The sequence below is a fragment of the Anabas testudineus genome, chromosome 15 (genome assembly GCF_900324465.2).
Source record: "Anabas testudineus chromosome 15, fAnaTes1.2, whole genome shotgun sequence".
Taxonomy (NCBI): Eukaryota; Metazoa; Chordata; class Actinopteri; order Anabantiformes; family Anabantidae; genus Anabas; species Anabas testudineus.
Window position 1 is genome coordinate 3,052,153 of NC_046624.1, and position 21,154 is coordinate 3,073,306.

The 21,154-nt window shown below is 40.7% G+C and overlaps 1 protein-coding gene across 6 annotated transcripts; it reads left to right on the forward strand.

Annotated features, from left to right (window-relative positions):
* The first annotated feature begins 497 nt into the window (after positions 1-497).
* xpo1b (exportin 1 (CRM1 homolog, yeast) b) lies at positions 498-20,794 on the forward strand. 6 transcript variants are annotated; one of them, XM_026354814.1, is made up of 25 exons: positions 498-857; positions 2,336-2,467; positions 3,028-3,129; positions 6,156-6,228; positions 7,551-7,612; positions 8,905-8,949; positions 10,773-10,954; positions 11,485-11,533; positions 11,635-11,754; positions 11,896-12,024; positions 12,108-12,266; positions 12,395-12,592; positions 13,736-13,874; positions 14,151-14,332; positions 14,570-14,726; positions 14,850-15,013; positions 15,103-15,237; positions 15,358-15,541; positions 16,547-16,653; positions 16,919-17,113; positions 17,818-17,986; positions 18,109-18,243; positions 18,393-18,552; positions 18,630-18,726; positions 19,305-19,451. In XM_026354814.1, exons 2-25 carry the CDS (start codon positions 2,342-2,344, stop codon positions 19,449-19,451), a joined length of 3,216 nt encoding a protein of 1,071 aa, XP_026210599.1. In that variant the 5' UTR covers positions 498-857; positions 2,336-2,341. The 6 variants fall into 6 exon arrangements, with proteins under 6 accessions (XP_026210599.1, XP_026210600.1, XP_026210601.1 ...); XM_026354816.1 differs by lacking the exon at positions 498-857 and adding an exon at positions 7,056-7,104 and having other exon boundaries at positions 2,449-2,467; positions 19,305-20,794; XM_026354818.1 differs by lacking the exons at positions 498-857; positions 2,336-2,467; positions 3,028-3,129 and adding exons at positions 3,839-3,857; positions 4,050-4,116; positions 7,056-7,104 and having other exon boundaries at positions 19,305-20,794.
* The last annotated feature ends 360 nt before the right edge of the window (positions 20,795-21,154 follow it).

Sequence of the window (21,154 nt, forward strand, 5' to 3'; positions counted from 1 at the left end):
GCGGGTTAGCGCATCGTTCAAGCTAACAGCGCGCCTGCATCAAAGTGCCTCTGTCTTTACAGGCTAGTATGGCTTGAAAAGTAGCAGTAGCAGGCTAAAGTGGATAAAAAAAAGAAAAACAGGACACGGCCCGAGTTTTACGCACCGCGTTTTACTCGCGCGCATTAATGCTGTGTAGCGTGTACGTGGTTGAAGGTAATGTATAACTCAACCTTAAATAAAACAGTGGTGTTCAAGTTATTCGCTATTGTGATAAGCGGAGTCATGAAGGAGTCCACTCTGCACGGGAGTCTGCCCTCCTTTTCTCTCCGGGCGGAGTAGTCGCGTGGGCGCTTGAGTGAATTGAAATAGATTGACAGCTCAGCCGCCCAATGGTACGCCAACGAGGAAGTCTCCGCCAACGCCGCGGCCAATCACAGCGCGGCGTGGGCGTAACGCCAGTCCAAACTTTACGCGGCGCCATCGGCTGCAAACTAAACCGAGATGGAATCTCCCAGTCTGAACCGGTTTCAACCGGTTGTGAGTTAGTTGCTTGAGAGAGGAGAGGAGGCGCAGGCACACAACCTCTATACCGCCCCGCTGGAAAATTATCAGAGTAACGAATTAATTTGTGAATTAAGGTTTAGTTTATTTTGGAAAATGTATCGGAGTGACATATTGCTGGGTTTGCCGTGATAATAGTTTCGGAATCCAATGCTTCTTACCAGCTAGACATCACTCACTGCTGGAGCTGGAGATAGTCAACGCCGCAGAAATAGGAATTATTTCCCCAGTTCACAGTGATACCGAAGTGCTCCCTAGATCTTGTAGCTTCTCTGGCAAACGCCACTCTTTTCAGTCAGAGCCTTGGACTTCAGGTAGGTAACGAGGGTGAAGTGCAAACCTGCCTTGCCGTGACGAACGTGTGTTGGTTTTGCTCGTGTGGGAAATAAAATGCATTATGGTGTTGATTTTAACTTGTTATGTTATAGATTACACAGCCCGCACAGTTCTCCTAAAAAATACTCTTCATTCCGAATGTGATAGCATAATTAAATATCCGCTAGCTTGCATTTATCACTTTCAGAGGATTAGCTAACGCTGTCTGTCAGAGAAAGTGCTGTAACTTAACCGAACTAAATGCGTTACTAACCGATGCTGCATCTAGTGACGTTACGTGTGTCACTGCAGATGAGTAAGTAACCAAACGCTGTATGATTAACGTTAAATACGCGCCTCTCCCACCACAGCAGCATCACTTGAGTGTGTGATGTGAGCGGATGTCAAGTTGATGTTGCCAGGTACTTAGCGGTAACCGTGTCAACTTAGTCCCTGTGAAGCTAAAACGTCTAAAATGTGCCGTTCAGCCAGCAAGTAACGTGGTTCAACTTCCACCTAGCCTCATGTGAAATGATGAAGTGAGTGAAAAGAGCGTATGGACGCCCTCCATCCCCGATACCCTTGGTGGGAGTGGTTGTAGTCAGCAGCGAAGCACCACATGTGAACTGTTTGTGCGACACACTGCTAACAGCTAACTAGCTAAATGTAGCGTAAAGCGTAGCTGACGTTAGCATTTTGTGGGAAGTAACTGTAGTGCCGCGTGCACGCTGTTTACATTAGCCACATTACAGCTAATGCTAGCTCCTGACAGCGTAGCTGCTGCCGGAGACGGGCTGCGTCCTTTATTGGTGATTTCAACCGCGGCTGCATATATTGTGCTCGGTGTATGGAGGAGCGAGCGCCGCCACTTACAGATGTAAACAACGTGACGTCGCCCTGTATATCCGGCACGTGGCTCGGCTAACCTTCTAAATATGGTGGTGAAGAGAAGCGCCTGATTAGAGACGGAGTAGGCAGGGCCGCGCATTATTCAGGCACGGAACTGTCATTGACTTTGGTTTTATGAATGGTCTACTCAACCAGTCTACAGATTAATGTTAACTCGTTTTTAGCCTGATGTCAGTCTCATAAAAGCCTTCCTATTACCAATAAAATTAAGGTTCCCCGATGATTAGAGTTTTTTTTTTTTTTTACAGTAGCAGTCTGGTGTTACCACCCATCGAATGGTATAATTATGTTAACGTGTCTTTGCTGACTTGCAGAATCCTGATTAGTAGTGTAGACCAGGGTACTGTGTCCACTAAACTGCAGTTTCTCTGAACTCAGTCCATTAGAAGAACTCACAAAGCCTCCTGAACTGTTACAGGCTTGTGACACAATGAGCTTGTGGGTCTAGGGGATGTTTGTTACATGGTCAGCTGGTTGGAATTGTTTCTAAACTCACAGTTCACATGACTTTGCCTGTTGAATGTGTTCTGTGCACTCATGACCCCTCCCTCTGCTGTCCTTGTTGCAGAGCTCTATGCCAGCAATTATGACAATGTTAGCAGACCATGCAGCACAGCAGCTGCTGGACTTCAACCAGAAATTGGATATCAACTTGCTGGATAATGTGGTGAACTGTCTGTATCATGGGGTGGGACCACAGGTATGTTGTGAAGCATATACAAGTGCTTTATAAGTAATCAGATACTATGTATGATTGTGTGTGTGTTTGTGTGTGCACTTGCGCATTTCTTTACATTGTATATACATTTTAGTTCACTAGCCACTGTTTTGAGGACATTTGTGCTGTTTTTAATGGTGAGACATGGTTTTAAGATTCAGGTAACGATTAGCTTTAGGGTCACAGTTAAGGAGTTAAGGTAAGGGTTGGGGTTAGGCATTAAGTTGAGAGTAGAGAATGTATTACGGCAACAGCTGTCCTCACAAATCTGAAAAGAATTGTCTGTATGTTTGTGTGTACACAAGAAAATGTATTTTTTTATTTTATTTTTGATGAGCTGTGTCATAACTCTTCTTTACCTGTAACTGTCCTAAACACATTATTTTACTTATTTTTCCTGTACCTAACTTTGTCAAGGAGAGACTTCTTTACATGATGCTTTTAGCATAGACAAATCTTGAAATTACACCTGAATGCACTCTAAAGCCCCTTCATGTCATGTATGTGTTAAATCTAACATGGCATTCATATTTGTATTACAGCAAAGAATGGCTCAAGAGGTGTTGACACACTTAAAAGAGCACCCGGATGCCTGGACAAGAGTGGACACAATCCTCGAGTTCTCTCAGAACATGAACACCAAAGTAAGCTAGCTCCACTCCAGAAAACATTGGTGGAAAGACACTTACTTGTGCTTTGAGGAAGCCGTCTTTAAAAAACTGTGTGGTGGGAGTACAAAACCGATAAAAACGTCTCACAATGGTCTAAGTCTCAGTGGTTTGTTTATAGCATGCTTTTTATATAAAAAGATGCTATATGAAGGATCCTTTTTTATTGAAAACAACTTTATTTACTCTGAGTGTGTATTGTGGTTGCACAGGGAACCAGCAGAAGTGGACTAGCAGTATTTGTCTATGCCTTAACTCCTCTTACTACTCAGGGTGTATGGGCATATTTGCATGCTCAGAGATGAACTGCAATAGTAGTGCGCTAATATTAAAAACAGCAAACACTGTAAACTGCTTAGTTAAAGGGCTACACTGAGTAGATCCTTAGCCTGAGCAAAGTCGCACTCCACTGCATCATCAAGGTCAACAGCAATTCATTGAAAACACTACTGCTCTGCATACAGTTATACTACATTTTTCAGTGTCCATCGGAAAGTATGAAATAATCTAAATGCTATAAACCTGCAGCTTCCTCAAAGTACTGGTGACATTTGCCTTTTTCTGTTTTGCTTGCCTGTAAGACTGCTTTTAACACTGACATTCATTACTAATGTCTAAGTTGATGTATCAACAGTATTGTTTTCCCAAGTTTTAAATTTGTAATTTGCCAAAATAGGGACATTAGAGGAAAAGAGGAAACAAAGGTAAACACCTCTTGAATTCTACATTTATCTCATTTCATTAGTTTAAAAAGTGCACATTGTCAAAGCACTCTGAATATTTGGCTTTTTGCTAGAAACAACAGTAATTCTAGTATTTAACTAAATGTAATGAATTCAAGCTGTGACTATTTGATATTAATCACAATGTTCCATTATGTTTATGGCTTGTAATAGGAAGAAAAGGGGTGTGTCATCCTGTGCATCATGACACAGCTAGGCTTTGACGGCAGGCCTCCACAAGGTCTACCCTTTTTAAATTCACTTTGACTGAATTCTGTTCATCCGTTTCTATTGCATTTGTTTTATTGGCCAGAGGGAGGGCGCAGGCTGCAGTCAGTAGGATCCAAATGTAGAAAGACAATCTGTTGATGACTTAATTTCACCTGTAGGGATCATGGCTTTGTTTCTGCCACATCTTTTTCTTCCCCTAGAGTGCATTCTCTTCCTTATCTCTTCACAGTTCCTCAGCTGAAATTATATGCTTTTGCTGCCAAAAAAGTAACATTTGGCAGTTTTCCTGCTGGTAACTTCTAGCTTCTTATGAGCGTGGCAGTTAAAGGTGAAAGGAAAATGTCAGAAATGTGTGCAGCACTTCAAGTAGCACCTGTCAGTGTTGTGCAGTCGGTGTATCTGTAAGGAGATTTCACCTTTAATCTTCCAGCGTCCATTGTCAGCAGCACATAATTCTGCTTTAACTCTCTGTACTATTACTACAGTCATTAAGTAATTTTTAGAATTATTGTACTCTTGAATCAGTGATCCCTACAGTTGAAACAGTCAGTTGAAGTAACACTAGATCAAAATCTAACTCTTAATTGTTTTTCCTCATGCTTCACTATTAAGAAACCAGAAATGAATACAAGACATAACCTGTGGTTGGTCTTGCTGTTCCTGAAGGCACACCAGCTAAAGAGATCTTATTTAGGCTAACCCTAAACTTGAACTATAAAGCATATTGTAGTGTTAGGACAATTAACTGACGGGTTGTAGGGTTGGGTGTCGAATTTCCTGGTTCTTATTAGGAGCCCATTAAGGCCTTGGCATTAAAATTTGAGTAATTAAAGAAATCAAATATGAAGAAAACCTCTTCATAACTCTATTTTCTGCAGGTTATATTCTATAAAAAAAACTTGTCATGAATGACTGGGTATTTTGGGACCCAGTTTGTTATAAGGAAAAAAGTAAGATGAACATTTATTTAGCAATATTACCCCTATTTTATCCTTGGCTTTATTTAATCTGGACACTGAAGCAGTAGTTGATTCTTGTAGTCTTATAACTACAGCTGAGTTTGTTGTGAAAATGTAAAGCTGTGTTGGTGGGAGTGTTTTGCCTCAGGTTTACGTGAAATACAGTCCAGGAGGTCTAGTTTGTTATGATCTGATATTATGATTCATACACATTCACTGTTCATGTAAACTTCCATAGTTCTTTTAGTTATGTAAAGCTGTTTTGCGACAATGTCAATTGTAGAAAGCGCTATACAAATAAAATTGAATTGAATAGTTTGTGCAATAGTTCCATGAGTTTTAAAGCTTTATAACAGAGTAAGACCATTTTACTGCTCTGGAAATGTGTCTTCTTTTCATCTACAATCTTTAGAAACTAGACAATTGTATTATCAACAAACCTACAAGGAGCGTGTAGTGTGTTTGAATGGCTGCTGGTTGCACTGCAGTAAAAAAGAAGTCTAATCAAATTAATGAGTTGGATGCCTTTTTTTTGTTTTTTTTTTTTGTTTTTGTTTTTTTAAATTCAGCAAGCTCTCTGCTGAAGTAAATCAGCATGGCTGTCTGTTTTCAACTCGGATACACGTTTAAGCAGTAGGTGTTGATAAGTGAAACTGGATTAACAGTTCTTATAGCCTGTAAACAATCTACATTTAAAACCAGTTGTCGATACCCAACCCTACATAGGTTCTGTAAAAGAAGATTTAACTTAGACCTTGTAGGAAAGCTGGTTAAGGGATTGTTTGATTTTATTTTTTTCTGCTGTGTTTCACTGTCTGGTGTGATGCTGGGAGAAACAGCAGGACTTCTGCAGTGTTCCAGATTAATGCTGCTTGTCTAGATGTAAAAACAAACTACAAAGTGAATGTTGTGCATTCTACAAAATCTGCATGAAAGATGTGGTTCAGTCCAATCCAATTTAGAAATGCAAGCTAATACAGACTGGTCCACTTCATACTGTGTTTGGTTTGTATTACAGTTACACATTGCTTGTTGTTGAGCATTATCATAAAGCTTCATACTAATGCTCCTCCCTCCTTGCATGTTACAGTACTATGCTCTTCAGATTCTGGAAACGGTTATTAAAACCAGATGGAAGATTCTCCCCAGGAATCAGTGTGAAGGTAAAATGTTATTTTGTGATTCAGTTCTTTAAAAGTACTCTCATTCTGTGAGTGTTGGTGCCTTTTTAAATGTTGTTACGTGCTGTTGCCAAGTTGAGGAGTATTCCCTGCTAAGCATGCCGGTTTGTTTTCTGCTCGACTAGACTCGCACTGGCTGCTGTGAAATGGTTGGTTCTGCTGTGTAGCAGTTGTTTCAGACAAAGAATAAACAAAACACCCCATCACTGAATTCTTTTTTTTTTTTTTTTTTAAGCTTTGCAGAGGACACAGTTCATGATGTAGGGGAAGTTGAAGTTATTAGTTTACTTATTCCCACAGCTGTGTAAGATTGAGTGTGTCAATATCATCTGACATGCATATTATTTATCTTTTCTTCAGTTGTTGCTCATTGTACCCACAGAGAGAAGTGGATTGGGGTACTGACATGCATTAATCTCTTCTTTTTTACATTACTAAATGGATTTGCCCAAGTCAAAATTGTTCATATAATTATAGTGTTGGATCAGAGTGTTGCAGTACATCATTACAGTCATTTAATATTTATAAAATAACTAAAAACTAGATATATGTTTAACAAAAATGCACAGTTTAAAATAAAATATAAAAAAACAAATCTCATATTTCTCTATCTCTATTCTTAGTTTTTATTGTCCTTTTGTTATGTGAGATGAAAACTATCTCACAAAATCTAGATTTGAGCCAAAAGCAATGACAATGAAATAAATTAAAATGTGCAAATAGGTGATTCTGCCTCCCTCCATTCTTTCATAACTCTGCTCTAAATTTATCTTGTCATTGACCTAAGACTTCCCTACTTCTGACCGTAGATGCCTGAATTTTGTTCAAGTGGCAAACCCAGTGCAGGGCGACCGGCAAGTATGTCTTTTCCCCTCTTGTGTCAGAGTATTGCCTTGTTTTCGGCTCCTCTCACTATACCCCAGCACTTAACTTTCAGAACTGGGTGTAGTTCAGTATAGAAACAAATGTGAGGGAGCTGAAAACAGTTTTTATGGTGCTCTGCTCAATTGATATTCTTGGCCTTGAACACACCTGGGGAAATGTAACTTCCACCGAACTGACCAAAACGTTTTGCCCTGCACAAGTTCAGTGGCAGTTGCAGCCCTTGTCCATGTGTTTACAAACTGGCTTTGCGAGAAAAATTAAATGGAGGATGACAGTACAGTACAACAGTACTGGGATAATATGGGCAGCTTCAGCCAGTTATGATCCAGCAGCTGTGATGTCATGACCGAAGATCTAAATTTTTATACATTTTATTGCTCCATTTTGATGGTGTTCTGACATATTTGTGTATTTTCCAGGTATAAAAAAGTATGTTGTTGGACTAATTATCAAGACTTCATCAGATGCATCTAATGTGGAGGTGAGTGAACTTCAAATTTAGTTTAAACCTGAGTTACATTTGTGGGCATGTTTGTCGATGTATTAGTGTTTTGCATATTTAAAATCCTTCTGATGAAAAGTGTAGTAAATATTAAAGTTTTTTTATGAGCTAAAAAGTCTGTTTTGATATTTATTAACTAAATAAACTGGACCATTTTTTTAGTATCACTGATAGTGATATATATTTTTACTTAGCTCAGCTCGAGCTGTGTCCAGCCTGTTGCCATTTGACACTAACAGTTGTATTTACCAGTGAGAGTGAATCTTAAAGCAGGTAAACAGTTGCTCCACAAACAGAGTAATGCTGGTAATTCAAACAAAAGATGATGACTTCAGCAGCAGTATGCCAGCCAACTAGACCACTTAAACAACCAGAAGCTACAACTGTTGAGATAATGAGAGTGAATCAATTGCAGTGGAAAAACGGTGACTGGGTTCAAACTGTAACCTGTCACTTATTTGTGACTCATAGTTTCAGCCCACCTAAAAACATCCGTTACACTAAAGAGACAACAAGTGGGCAAACACAGGGCTCTAATGGGATTCAGTTTTGATAAATATACTAGTGATGATAGTTACTTTCAAAAAGTAAAGTTGGTTGATTGTGACTCTGCTTCAAAAGCCAGCTCTGTGTGTATGTAGCAGTGCCATATGCTGTTAATGAAAACAAGCACAAAAGGTTAAAATGTGAGTTGAAAACTCAAAAAATAAAGCAAAACTGAAAAAAACAATGCTTGTGAAACTTAACTAAAGTGGAACTGTTCTCAGAAAGTGAGTGGCCACAATTCATGTACTACCACCTGGCTGTTAGTATTGAACTTCAATGCTGAGAAAGCAGCTTTCTAGACATGTTTCCTGTGTTTGCATCATTCCCAAGCATGCAACTGTGCAAAATATTATACATTAGACCAAACGGCAGACATTTCCAAGCACATTTAGATAATAGAACCAGTAAAGTTGACCAAACTTTTTTATGTTATTAGATTTGAAGTGGGATTTCACATCATCAATGATACATTTAAAGCTTCTCTTACACACAGATCTTTAGTCTTTCATGTCAGAGGGCCAGAAGGTTTGTTTATGGATCTATTTTGGGTCTTATATTTCAAAACTGAACATTACAGACTTCATTGAACTTTTAATGATGTTTTACTTTCTGTCACATAACTGTTTGATTTGGGACCTTTAACCCCACAGTTTGTTATTTTTGTTGTTGAATGTCCAACATAATGCTCCTTAACACTAATGTGTTTGTTTATTTTTCTCTTTTAGAAAGAAAAGGTGTACATTGGAAAGCTGAACATGATCCTTGTTCAGGTAAGCCTTCAGTGCAAATAGCAAGTCAAAGAATCTTTCAAATACTACTTTCAGAATCATGCATCACCTGTTTTTATAGCTTGTTGCCACTAAATGATGAAAACATTGTTTTTGTCCTCTGTCTGCATTCTCTACTTTAAACATATTTGTTTTAGTTGTTGTTACATGTGACTATGTGGCATGCACACGGTGCCGTAGCCAGGCAGTTGAATGTGTGACGTTTAATGTGTTTTGATCTGAGTGTGTGTTTTATTTTTATTTCTTTTTGTTCGTCTATGATGTCTGTGCAACCCATTGTTGTGGAAACTGGCTTACTGGGCTCTATAATGTTTTCCTAACCCCACAGTGTTGCATGTAAGAGAATTGTGGAGAGTGGCAGTAAACAGTGTCAGTAAAGTTATCCACGCTGACAGCGGGAGAGTACGGCATAGTTGGGAACTCACTGCTCGCCAGTTGCACTCACCCTGCTCATTGCCTGGAACAAATGAAAGTCACTAACACTAGTGGACAACACTTATTAATGCACAACACGCTGTCCAAGATCACTAGATGTATATGTGTGTATTAAGCACAGTACAACATTGTGGTTCCTGTTGGTGTCAGGACAGTTACTCAAGTTCTCACAGTTATTAAGATATATAAAGTAATAACACTAAACAGTTACTGTGTGTTTGTCAAACAGCGATTTAATCTTGATATTAGTAATTGGTGTGGATTATGGATTAATCGCTTCTCTAGCTACAGTGAGGGTGTGTGCAAAGCAAATCGGTGATTAGCAAGTAAAAATCACACTCACAATCTCAGTTTGACACTATTCAGTTAATAGAAAAGAGAGGCAGAGATGCTGACAGTCTTTGATACGTTTCCCCATGCTCCTCTCACCTTTTGTGGTAACCTGAAGATGTAACTCTTAATTAGGCTGTCTGAAACCGAAAACCGTCAGTGTCACTTAAATTCACAGTTCCTTCTTTATATCAATGTGAATTTGGCCTAAACGCCTCAGCCCATGTTTTGTTTTGTTTTGCTTGGGGTTTTTTTGACTGTGGCCTCATGATGAAAAGAGGATTATTTGGAAGAGAGGGAGCTGCAAGAGGGTGTATGATGGTGCGTTCGTTTGATTAGAGACACCAACTTTTAAAATCCCTGCTCATTACTTATTTGACCGATGACCGATGTCGTTTTAAATCGGCAAAGGTCCATCAACCGTGATCTAAAATGAAAGTACAGAACAACATATTGTAAAACAAATGGGGTCAGTGCTAATTGTGCCTTTATTCAAGAAAGCTGATTCCTGTAAACTCTTAACTGTAGAAATGAGCTGTTCACTGCACACTTTATTGGGAGTCACTAGATCTGTAAAAAAAGGCCCAGAGGCAGACAGATTAGACTTTGATAATGTATAGATGTCCACTTTCTGACTTCTGTAAAACAATGCGATGTATATTTGCGTTGATGTATATTTGCGGGAGAAAAATTGTCTCACTGGCTCCGTGAGTGACTTTGCATTAATGCCAGTCAGAATGAGTCACTGCTTGCGTCAGCTGAGCTAACACAGTTTTTGCCCTGAGGGACAGCAGAGCTCCAGATTCCACGCTTGTCCTCAGGAGGCTTGACACATGTATGTTGGTTATTTGTACTAGTATGGGGCTCTGTTCGTATCATGTGGCATCTTAAAAACATTGAACATTCGGCTGGTTTTCTTCTCTGGCCCTCCTGCTAATTCTTAATTTTTAGCAAGAGTCACAGAATAATTAAAAAAATGTCACAGTTGAGTCGTGTAACACCAACAGATATTTAATGTACTGTGTGTTGTCTGCCTCTAGATCCTCAAGCAGGAGTGGCCCAAACACTGGCCCACCTTCATCAGTGACATTGTGGGAGCAAGTCGTACCAGTGAGAGCCTTTGTCAGAACAACATGGTCATTCTCAAGCTGCTCAGTGAAGAGGTGTTTGACTTCTCCAGTGGTCAGATGACCCAGGTCAAGGCTAAGCACTTAAAAGACAGGTCAGCATAATGCTCCTTACTGTATATTATTAAAACTCATTCTGAACATTGTAAAGTATGATCTTAGTATGTTGGTGTTTCCTTAGGGAATTAGTGAGATGATGTAATATTGTGATCTGTATCTAACAAACTTTTTTGTCATACAATAAACATTTCTAAACTATGTTTACCAGGTCAAATCAGTTGCAGTTTATTTGCAGTTTCAATGTCCTGTATGTCAAAGGTGAATAGGATTAATTTCCTCAAAATTAGGACCGCTGTCTTGAGGTCTGGATGGACTGACGGGAAAGCTCAACACATTTAGTTTTTGTTGTTTTATATACTGGGAGAAGAGCCTCCACCTCACTGGTGCTAGATTCAGAGGCACGTGGATTTTCTCTGTGTGCAGTTGAAGTCACAGTGGAACCATGATCTGTTAGCCCCAACTCAGCAGATGAGTAATACATGAAGGCAGGATGTTTTACACTACATCAGGATGAAGTTAAATAAAATCTGTAATGTTCTTTAATATGTCCCTTTGTTTCTTTCAGTATGTGCAATGAATTCTCCCAGATATTCCAGCTTTGCCAGTTTGTTATGGTAAGCACATCTAATTTCTTTGTACAACTGTTGTAAAATATTTTAGATGGTGTCAGAATACTGTGTTTGCCCTTTCCTTCATCTCATTGTTTGCACCTTAGGAAAATTCCCAGAATGCTCCACTGGTCCATGCCACTCTGGAGACCCTCCTGCGTTTTCTCAACTGGATTCCTCTGGGCTACATTTTTGAAACCAAACTGATCAGCACGTTAGTGTATAAGGTGTGGACATGTCACACAGCGCTATGTAGCAATTCCACTTAATACATTAAAGTGTTTACAGAGTAAGAGTGAATTATTTTCCAAACACACACATTTTTAATCCAAAATGTTTTTGTTTATTTGTTTTTCTCGACTGTTCAGTTCTTGAACGTGCCCATGTTTCGCAATGTGACGCTGAAGTGCCTGACGGAGATTGCCGGCGTCAGCGTCAGTCAGTACGAGGAGCAGTTTGTCACCCTCTTCACATTGACCATGTGTCAACTCAAACAGGTGGGCTAAATAACAGGTTGCACTCACACTTACATCGGTCTTGGCTACTAAGCAGACTTTTAACCTGAACCGCATCTGTTTAGATGCTGCCTCTGAACACAAACATTCGACTGGCCTACGCCAACGGGAAGGATGATGAGCAGAACTTTATCCAAAACCTCAGTCTGTTCCTCTGCACTTTCCTTAAAGAGCATGGGCAGCTCATTGAGAAGCGGCTCAACCTCAGAGAAACATTAATGGAGGTGAGCGAGGGAACACTTGACAAAGTGGGGGCGATGGAGGCATATTACAAATTAAATAAGCCGATATAACACAAATTGTCTCTTGAACATCCACATTCAGTCTTATTGTTCCTTTGATCCTCTTTCAGGCCCTACATTACATGCTGTTGGTGTCGGAGGTGGAAGAGACAGAGATCTTTAAAATTTGTCTTGAGTATTGGAACCACTTGGCAGCCGAGCTCTACAGAGAGAGTCCCTTCTCTACGTCCACGTCCCCTCTGCTCTCAGGCAACCAGCACTTTGATGTTCCACCACGTAGACAGCTCTATCTGCCCGTACTCTCCAAGGTACTGCACACACGTAAAGCTCTGACTGGCACTGTCCCTTTGTTCCACTCAGTGACCCATTCATACACAGTGATGTAACATGATGCAGTATTGCAAGGAAATGCATGGCATCAAATTTTTTGTTGTTGAGTTTTATGTAAACATGTACTGATCTATTGGCCAGAGACCAGAATGGGCCTGGTTTTAAGCTTGATAGCTTGATCAGTTATGACTGATAACTGGCCAGTCAGTCTCAGAAGCAGCTCTCCATTCTGCACGACTAACATCCAAGCCACACACACACACAACATTTTACTTCACTCTGCAGCTACATGAACACAGCAAAAAAAACAAAACAGAAACTATTATGCATGTATAATCTGTTGCTCAATCACCCGAGAAAGACAGAAATGTCCTTTGTTTTGGCTGCACTAATAAATGATGCTGCATGCAAACTGCAGTCAACAATAAATAGTTTCATTATTTACTTTGATGTAGTTTTGATGCTATATTGCCCACCCCTATTTAATAGTCATTTTTTAAATACAATCAGTTAAAATATTAGTTAGATAGTTTTAGTATTTAGTATTAAAAAAAAAAAAATCTAAATTGGCCAGGAAAACTGCATCAGTGCATCTCTAGTTTTATGTTAACTCTGTCTTTAAAGAAACATTTGTAACTCGTAAGGTAAACGTGGTCCAGAAGGTTTTCATGGAGAAGTGTTTCAGTTCATAGACTGTGCAGAGCTGTAGCTCTCAGTCATACTAGAATTCGTTGGCACTGGTCAAGGAACAGGTGGCTGCTAAACTGTTGCCAAAAGAGTTACTGAAAATCAGTTGCAGTAAAGCAAAAAGAACAGACATAGTCTCTGGTGATAGTATTTTACCTTTCATAACATTGTGAGTGCTATGTGAACTGAGAGAGAAAAACCTGTATTGTTCTTTAGCATTTAGACTATGCAGTGGTGTGTGTGTGTGTGTGTGTGTGTGTGTGTGTGTGTGTGTGTGTGTGTGTGTGTGTGTGTGTGTGTGTGTGTGTGTGTGTGTGTGTGTGTGTGTCTGCGTGCGCGCGCCTGTGTGTGCACTACCACACAGCAAGTGTCACATAAGCAAAGCAGTTCTTCGAAGTGTGCATGTGCTGACATGTTTTTATCTCTTGTGACAGGTGCGTCTTCTGATGGTAAGTCGAATGGCCAAGCCAGAGGAGGTGCTGGTGGTGGAGAATGACCAGGGGGAGGTGGTCAGAGAGTTCATGAAGGACACAGATTCCATCAACCTCTACAAGAACATGAGGGAAACCCTCGGTATGACTCAGTAATAAAGACAACAGTTCTTGTTATTTTTAGTGCACTTTTAATGGCCAACTTGTTGTAGCTTTTAGCATTTTGGTTAGGATTTTTTTCCCCCAAACAGTAGCTGAAGAGCACAAGCTGATGGTTAAATTGGCTTTTGATGGATGCATTGATCAGCGTAACTCGCCACACTGACCATTAAATATTTTTTTAGGGTCTTTTGCATGTTTGCCATTTTGTCAAGTATTGCACACTGAGTAATTAAAACTGTGTTCTTTCTACCTACAGTGTACCTCACTCACTTGGACTACGCAGACACGGAACGTATCATGACAGAGAAGCTTCATAACCAGGTGAACGGTACTGAATGGTCCTGGAAGAACCTCAATACATTGTGCTGGGCCATTGGATCCATCAGCGGAGCTATGCATGAGGAGGATGAGAAGAGATTCCTAGTCACTGTCATCAAGGTGTGAAAGAGCCCTGAACCTTCCCTATATACAGTTTGAAAGTGGCAGTGGAAGCATTGATAGAAATAAGCTACTCCAGCAGATCTAGAACCTTGTTGCTCTAGTCACAAGCTGGGTGGGGCTTATGGAGATGCTTTTAAGTGTGTTTATATTTTGATCTCTTAGATGGTGTACATGATAACAAATACAAAATAATGAGTTTGTGTCTGAAGTTGAGGAATGTTCTGTGTGTTTCAGGATCTGCTGGGTCTGTGTGAGCAGAAGAGAGGAAAGGACAACAAGGCCATCATAGCCTCCAACATCATGTACATCGTTGGCCAGTATCCACGCTTCCTCAGAGCCCACTGGAAGTTCCTGAAAACTGTGGTCAACAAGCTCTTTGAGTTCATGCATGGTTAGATTTAAAAATATCTTTTATTCAAACACTTTTTAAACTTAGACATGGATCAGCTTGAAAACGCTAAATCTGTTAATCTAACATAACACCATATAATGCTCTGTGTCCGATCTTTATCAGAGACCCATGATGGAGTTCAGGACATGGCATGTGACACATTCATCAAGATCGCCCAGAAGTGCCGTCGCCACTTTATCCAAGTGCAGGTGGGGGAGGTGATGCCCTTTATCGATGAGATCCTTAACAACATCAACACCATCATCTGCGACCTCCAACCACAGCAGGTCAGCACAGTATTATTCACACGGGAAATGAATTGATCACAGTTTATTGGAGAACTAACAAGACTGAACGTTCTCTCACTTGTTTCCAGGTGCACACATTCTATGAGGCAGTAGGGTACATGATTGGGGCCCAGACAGACCAAGCAGTTCAGGAGCACCTGATAGAGAAATACATGCTGCTGCCTAATCAAGTGTGGGACAGCATCATTCAACAGGCCACCAAGGCAAGACACATGACTACCACATACTAAAAACCTTGACCTGATAGGTGTGTGACTGATAAACAAGAAGTGTGTGTTAATCTGCTTTGTTCCTGTTCCTGTTGCTCATCCCTCCCCCTTTAGAACGTGGACATCTTGAAGGACCCCGAGACTGTCAAACAGCTCGGCAGCATCCTGAAGACCAACGTCAGAGCCTGCAAGGCTGTTGGGCACCCCTTTGTCATCCAGCTGGGACGGATTTACCTTGACATGCTCAATGTCTACAAGTGCCTCAGTGAAAACATCTCTGCTGCCATTCAGACAAACGGTGAGGGACTGATAACCTGTCTCTGGATATATGTCACTTAACAGTTGTTAGAGACATATTAAAGTGTGAATTCATATGTAACCACTTGTGAAGTGTCCTATGAGGTTGTGCTTCACAGTGAGACAGGGAGATTGTTGCAGCTCTGTAAACAGCAGCTGAATGAGTTTAAGTGCCATGTGTTTGTGTTTAGTGTAGAAAATGACTGGCCAGGCTTCACTTACTAACAAACTGTCATTTAGTGCTTTTTTTTTTTTTCGGTTTATTATTTTATTATTTTAGTATTCAGTATTATGCCATTCATTTGGTTTATAGACCTGAATGACCGTGTCAGTTTTATGCGACGAGATCGCATGCCACACCACTTTTAAATCGTTTGTCTGCATTTTGGGTACCCAGTGAAAACAAAGAGCGACAGACTGACAAACAAGACAGCCAATGTAAAGACATAGCTCCTCTCAACTGTGTCAATGTGAAAACCATAGATGCCTCAAATACACGTTAACTCTCAGTAGTTGTAACCATGTGTTCAAAGCTCTGCATCATGCTTGAAGCAAAATTTGGTCAGTCCCTCTTTGCACTTTGAGTACTTAGAGAGTACTACTTAGATTATGAAAAAATTAAGCTAAGAAAAATGTAGTGTTATTTGTTTGTATTTATTTATTCTTATTTTTTATGTTGAATTTATGTGAATGAAATTTTAAAATACTAGGATTTACTTGTATTATAATCGTGCAGTGTGAGAAGAAGGAAATGCATGACAAAGTTGTTAGACGACGTGTCCTTGTGCAGAAGGAGGAAGGAAAAGAGCAAATCCAGACTTACACTCAAGCTCTCAAGCTTTACTTGCTCACCCAGTTAAAACCTAACTGTCAGTACTGCTAATAAGAATGTCAAGCGATCAGCCTTTGTTGGACTGTTTTGTTATGAAAATGGTGTATTATTAAAGTCTGGGTGTGTTTTATGTGTAGTAGTTTGTTTAATTTTTATGTTTCTGGTGTGTTGCAGGTGAGATGGTGACGAAGCAGCCGTTGATCCGGAGTATGAGGACAGTGAAACGAGAGACGCTGAAGCTGATCTCAGGCTGGGTCAGCCGATCAAACGACCCACAGATGGTGAGAAACATGGACACACGTCACTGAAGTTGTCTTGAAGAACAGTAGCTCTACTTTAAATTGATGAACAGTCTTCTCTAAATTTACAAATGTAATCAGACATAAACACATGAGCAGTGATATATTCAGTTTTTCAGTTTACACCAAAACTTTTAATGTTTCTGTCATTGGAGCTTTTCAGATATTGTACAATAAATATTTGTAGAGCGTTGGGTGCTCTTGATTAACTTCCTCTGTTCTCATGTCTCCTTGTGTTGTCTTTCAGGTTGGGGAGAACTTTGTTCCTCCGCTGCTGGACGCTGTCCTCATTGACTACCAGCGCAATGTCCCCGCCGCTCGTGAACCTGAAGTCCTCAGCACAATGGCAACCATAGTGAACAAGCTAGGGGGACACATCACTAGCGAGATACCCCAGATCTTTGATGCCGTCTTTGAATGCACCCTAAATATGATCAATAAGGTAGGATGTGATTGACTGGATGTGTTGGGATGAGACCGTTTAGCTTCTAAGTGGGTTGATCCCATTCTGTTTAATAACAGATGTTGGTGTGTGTGTGTGGAGAGTTTGACTTGACTATACTGCAACAAGGCTTCTTGTTGTACCAGGTTACACTTTATGGACGCTCACAGTAAATACTGAGTCTATATTTGTCCTGTATTTGACTGTAAAGGTCAGTTTCTCTATAAAGTTCATTTGACTGACTGGTTGGAAGGTCTGCAGACTTCTTCAGTCACAGTCACGGTCTCACAGCCAGTTTAAAACAGAAACCATTAAAGTAACTTAACTGTTTGTTTAGCTGAAACCAAGGGAAGTCAGCACCTGCAAACAGCCTCTCACACATTTGAAGAAAAAAAAAAAGAGAGTGTGCAACACTTGAAATATAAACATAACAAATTCAGAGCCTGATTAAACCATCAGGAGACGCTGGGACAAGTCTGCAGGCCATTTGTTGATCCAGCCTTCATGTTGTTTCTCTGAAGCACACAGGCTTGAAAACCCACATGTAACTGTTGGTGGTGACATTCTGCATGAAATAAATGTACCACACTCTAGATAGATAGATTTGATTCATATTATAGTCATTACTGTACAGGCCAGTTGTCCGTCTATGTGTCTCTGATAAAATCAGACCCCACTAACATGACTTGTTGTTTCTCTACTAGAACTTTGAGGAGTATCCAGAGCACAGGACCCACTTCTTCTACCTGCTCCAAGCTGTCAACTCTCACTGCTTCCCTGCATTCCTCGCCATCCCCCCGGCTCAGTTTAAACTAGTGCTGGACTCCATCATCTGGGCGTTCAAACACACCATGAGGAACGTGGCCGACACCGGTGAGTCTGTTGGGACGAACACACACACACACACACACACACACACACACTTTACTACATTTGTTAATGTTTACACTGAGCAACATCACTGAGCAGTTGAGTCCATGTTTGTTCTCATCCAGGTCTGCAGATCCTCTACACAATGCTGCAGAACGTCGCCCAGGAGGAAGCAGCCGCTCAGAGTTTCTACCAGACATATTTCTGCGATATCCTGCAGCACATCTTCTCTGTGGTCACCGACACATCGCACACTGCTGGTGAGTTTTCACAAATGTGGGGGCACCCATGGGTCACAGATCTACAGAACACACACAAGTGGGCACTTACATGAATATAGTTTGTGTAGTAAATGAGTGTGTGTGTGTGTGTGTGTGTGTGTGTGTGTGTGTGTGTGTGTTTCCTGCAGGCCTGACGATGCACGCGTCCATCCTGGCCTACATGTTCAACCTGGTGGAAGAGGGAAAGATCACCACAGCACTGAACCCTGCCAGCCCCACCAACAACCAGGTGTTCATCCAGGAGTATGTGGCCAACCTGCTCAAGACTGCCTTCCCCCACCTACAAGAGTGAGTATTAAAACACACGCACACAATCTGTGCTGTAGGAAACATGCATTTGTTCATCATAACTGTGTGTGTTTCAGCGCTCAAGTGAAAGTGTTTGTAACCGGGCTGTTCAGCCTAAACCAGGACATCCCTGCCTTCAAAGAGCACCTTAGGGACTTCCTCGTCCAGATAAAGGTGAGCTTGTCACAGTGTCCAACTCTCACGGATAACATGAGCCCACTCCTGCCTGGGGCAAAGCAACACATACAAGTCTTAATTTACTGTAGCGCGTTGAGTCTGTTTGCTGATACCTCTGGCTTTGCTGTTTGTTGTGTGAGCGGCGTGGCCTTTGTCTGCTCTCACTGAGGTTATCAGGGACCACATAGCCAGCTGCTTAGCTCTTGTTTCCACAAATAACATTTTCCAACATGGCTTCTTTGTCCTTCCATGTGTTGGAAGGTTTGTGGCTGCTGTGCCAGCTTTCTAGTTGGAATAAAACTGTGTCTCCTGATTGATACAATCGTTGATACAGACTTGTATTTGATCATATAATGAAAATGATCATCTGTTCGTCATTTAGATTTTGAAACTGATTTGTTTTTACATTTTTGATAAACCAGTTCATTTTAAGCTAAACTCATAAATGAACTGATAATGAAAGTCCCCAGTCAGGATTGTGCAGTAGGAGAAGTGAAAATAGACAACAGATGGACAGAGGAGTCGTTTGTTCCAGACATTTTAAACCGTGCAGCTGACCAGCATTTCCTTTGCAGGAGTTTGCGGGCGAGGACACTTCAGACCTGTTCCTGGAGGAGAGGGAGGCGTCGCTCCGTCAGGCCCAGGAGGAGAAACACAAGATCCAGATGTCTGTCCCAGGCATCCTCAACCCTCACGAGATCCCCGAGGAGATGTGTGACTGAGCAGCAGCTCAACCAAAACTGTACAGTGCTCCAAACGACAAACAAACGATTAAACCCTAACCACAGCAAATACAACAAAGCCCAAGAGAAGCACTTAAGCGTGGTGGGAGGCTGCTCCCCTTCACGGAGTGGGCCGTCCCATTGGATGTTTGTTGACCAAAATGATGCCAATAATCTGTAAATGATAACCGCGTCACCCTGTGGCCCTTTTTACATAATCTGCTTTTTCTATGGAGACTTTTTGTGTAATATCTTTCCAGAACTGTTGATCTAAGTTTGTTCTGTTGGTCTCTGGTCCATCCTAAGACCTGCATGATGAGCTTGTAGCGATTAAGACGAGTTAACCACCTTGTTTTTGCTCCGTTCCCTCCACCACCTTCGTTCTCTTTTTTTTTTTCCCCAGGTCTTCCCCCTTTGCCCACGAGCATTGCCCCTTTGTTTATATATAAATATATTATATATATTCAGTCTGAGCAGGGTTTTGTTTTTTTTTTATTTTTTTGGTTTGTGAAAAATGGCTTACGTGTCCAGTCTGCATAGAGGCTTCTAGACCTGTGGTGCGACCAACAGGAAGTGGTCGTTTAGAGGCGCGCCGCACCACGTGGGAGAATGTGAATCTAATGGATAATGAATGAAGGCTGAGAGATGCTACTTCATGTGTCGGCATCTGTTGCTCATGAGTTATGCTTTACCTAAAAAGAAAAAAATAAATAAAAATGTAATTTTTTATTTGTCTTTTTGGGGAAAGCAGAACAGAATATGTGCATATCATCCCATTTGTATAGCATCTTTATTACCATGGGAACATTTTTTCCTTTTATTCTATAGTTTCTTTTTGTTGTGGGTGTGTGTGTGTGTGTGTGCTGTCGCCTAGTCGACATCAGCGTTTTGTTTTCCTCTAAGAGGATTGTTGCTCATTTGTGAGCCTTCATTAATGGGATGTTTTAAGGAAGTGGCGGAGGTATTTATCGGTTCTCGGTTGGTTGCATCTTTATAACAACTCCTGTTTAACTCAGATGGCTTTCAAGATTTTGAATAGTACTAATTTAGATTGTTTACCATGCAGTAGTGCTCCAAGACACTACGTTTAGAGCAAAATGATAAATAAACTGGGTTTACATTCAGTTTTGTATTTTTGCATTTTTCATTTGTAAGTGTTTGAGTTCTGTCCAAATAAACAAAACGCTTTTTATCCAGAGAGCAAACGAATTGCCAACAAGTTGAATTAGGAAAAGAATGTATAAATCCAAATAAGCACCCGATCTCTAATGGCAAATTTCCCTTCTCAAGGTGTTATATTTGTTGTGAACTTTTTGAACTGATTAAAGTTGAGAATTTTATAACCCTGCCTCTGCTCACATTTGTTCACTTCACAGCAGGAGCACGTTTTACGGTCGTGTGTTGTTTTATTAAGTTGTTTTTTTTAAGTATTTCTACACAGACTCAGAGCGAATGAGTAGGAAAATCTTTGATCCAGACTCATCTTGACTGTTTTCTCCTCAGTCTCTCACACAAATCCTAAAAGGAAATGTAGATCCTGATGGATGTTGTCTGACCACTTCCACTCAAAGCATCTTAGTCCAAGGTTGGTGCTGTGTAGACCTGATCCTGCCTCTAATCCCGGTTACCATGCTGGGATTACATTAAAGGTTATGATGACGCTCTGCTATTGAAAGTTGAAACACTCATTTGATGCAATCCCA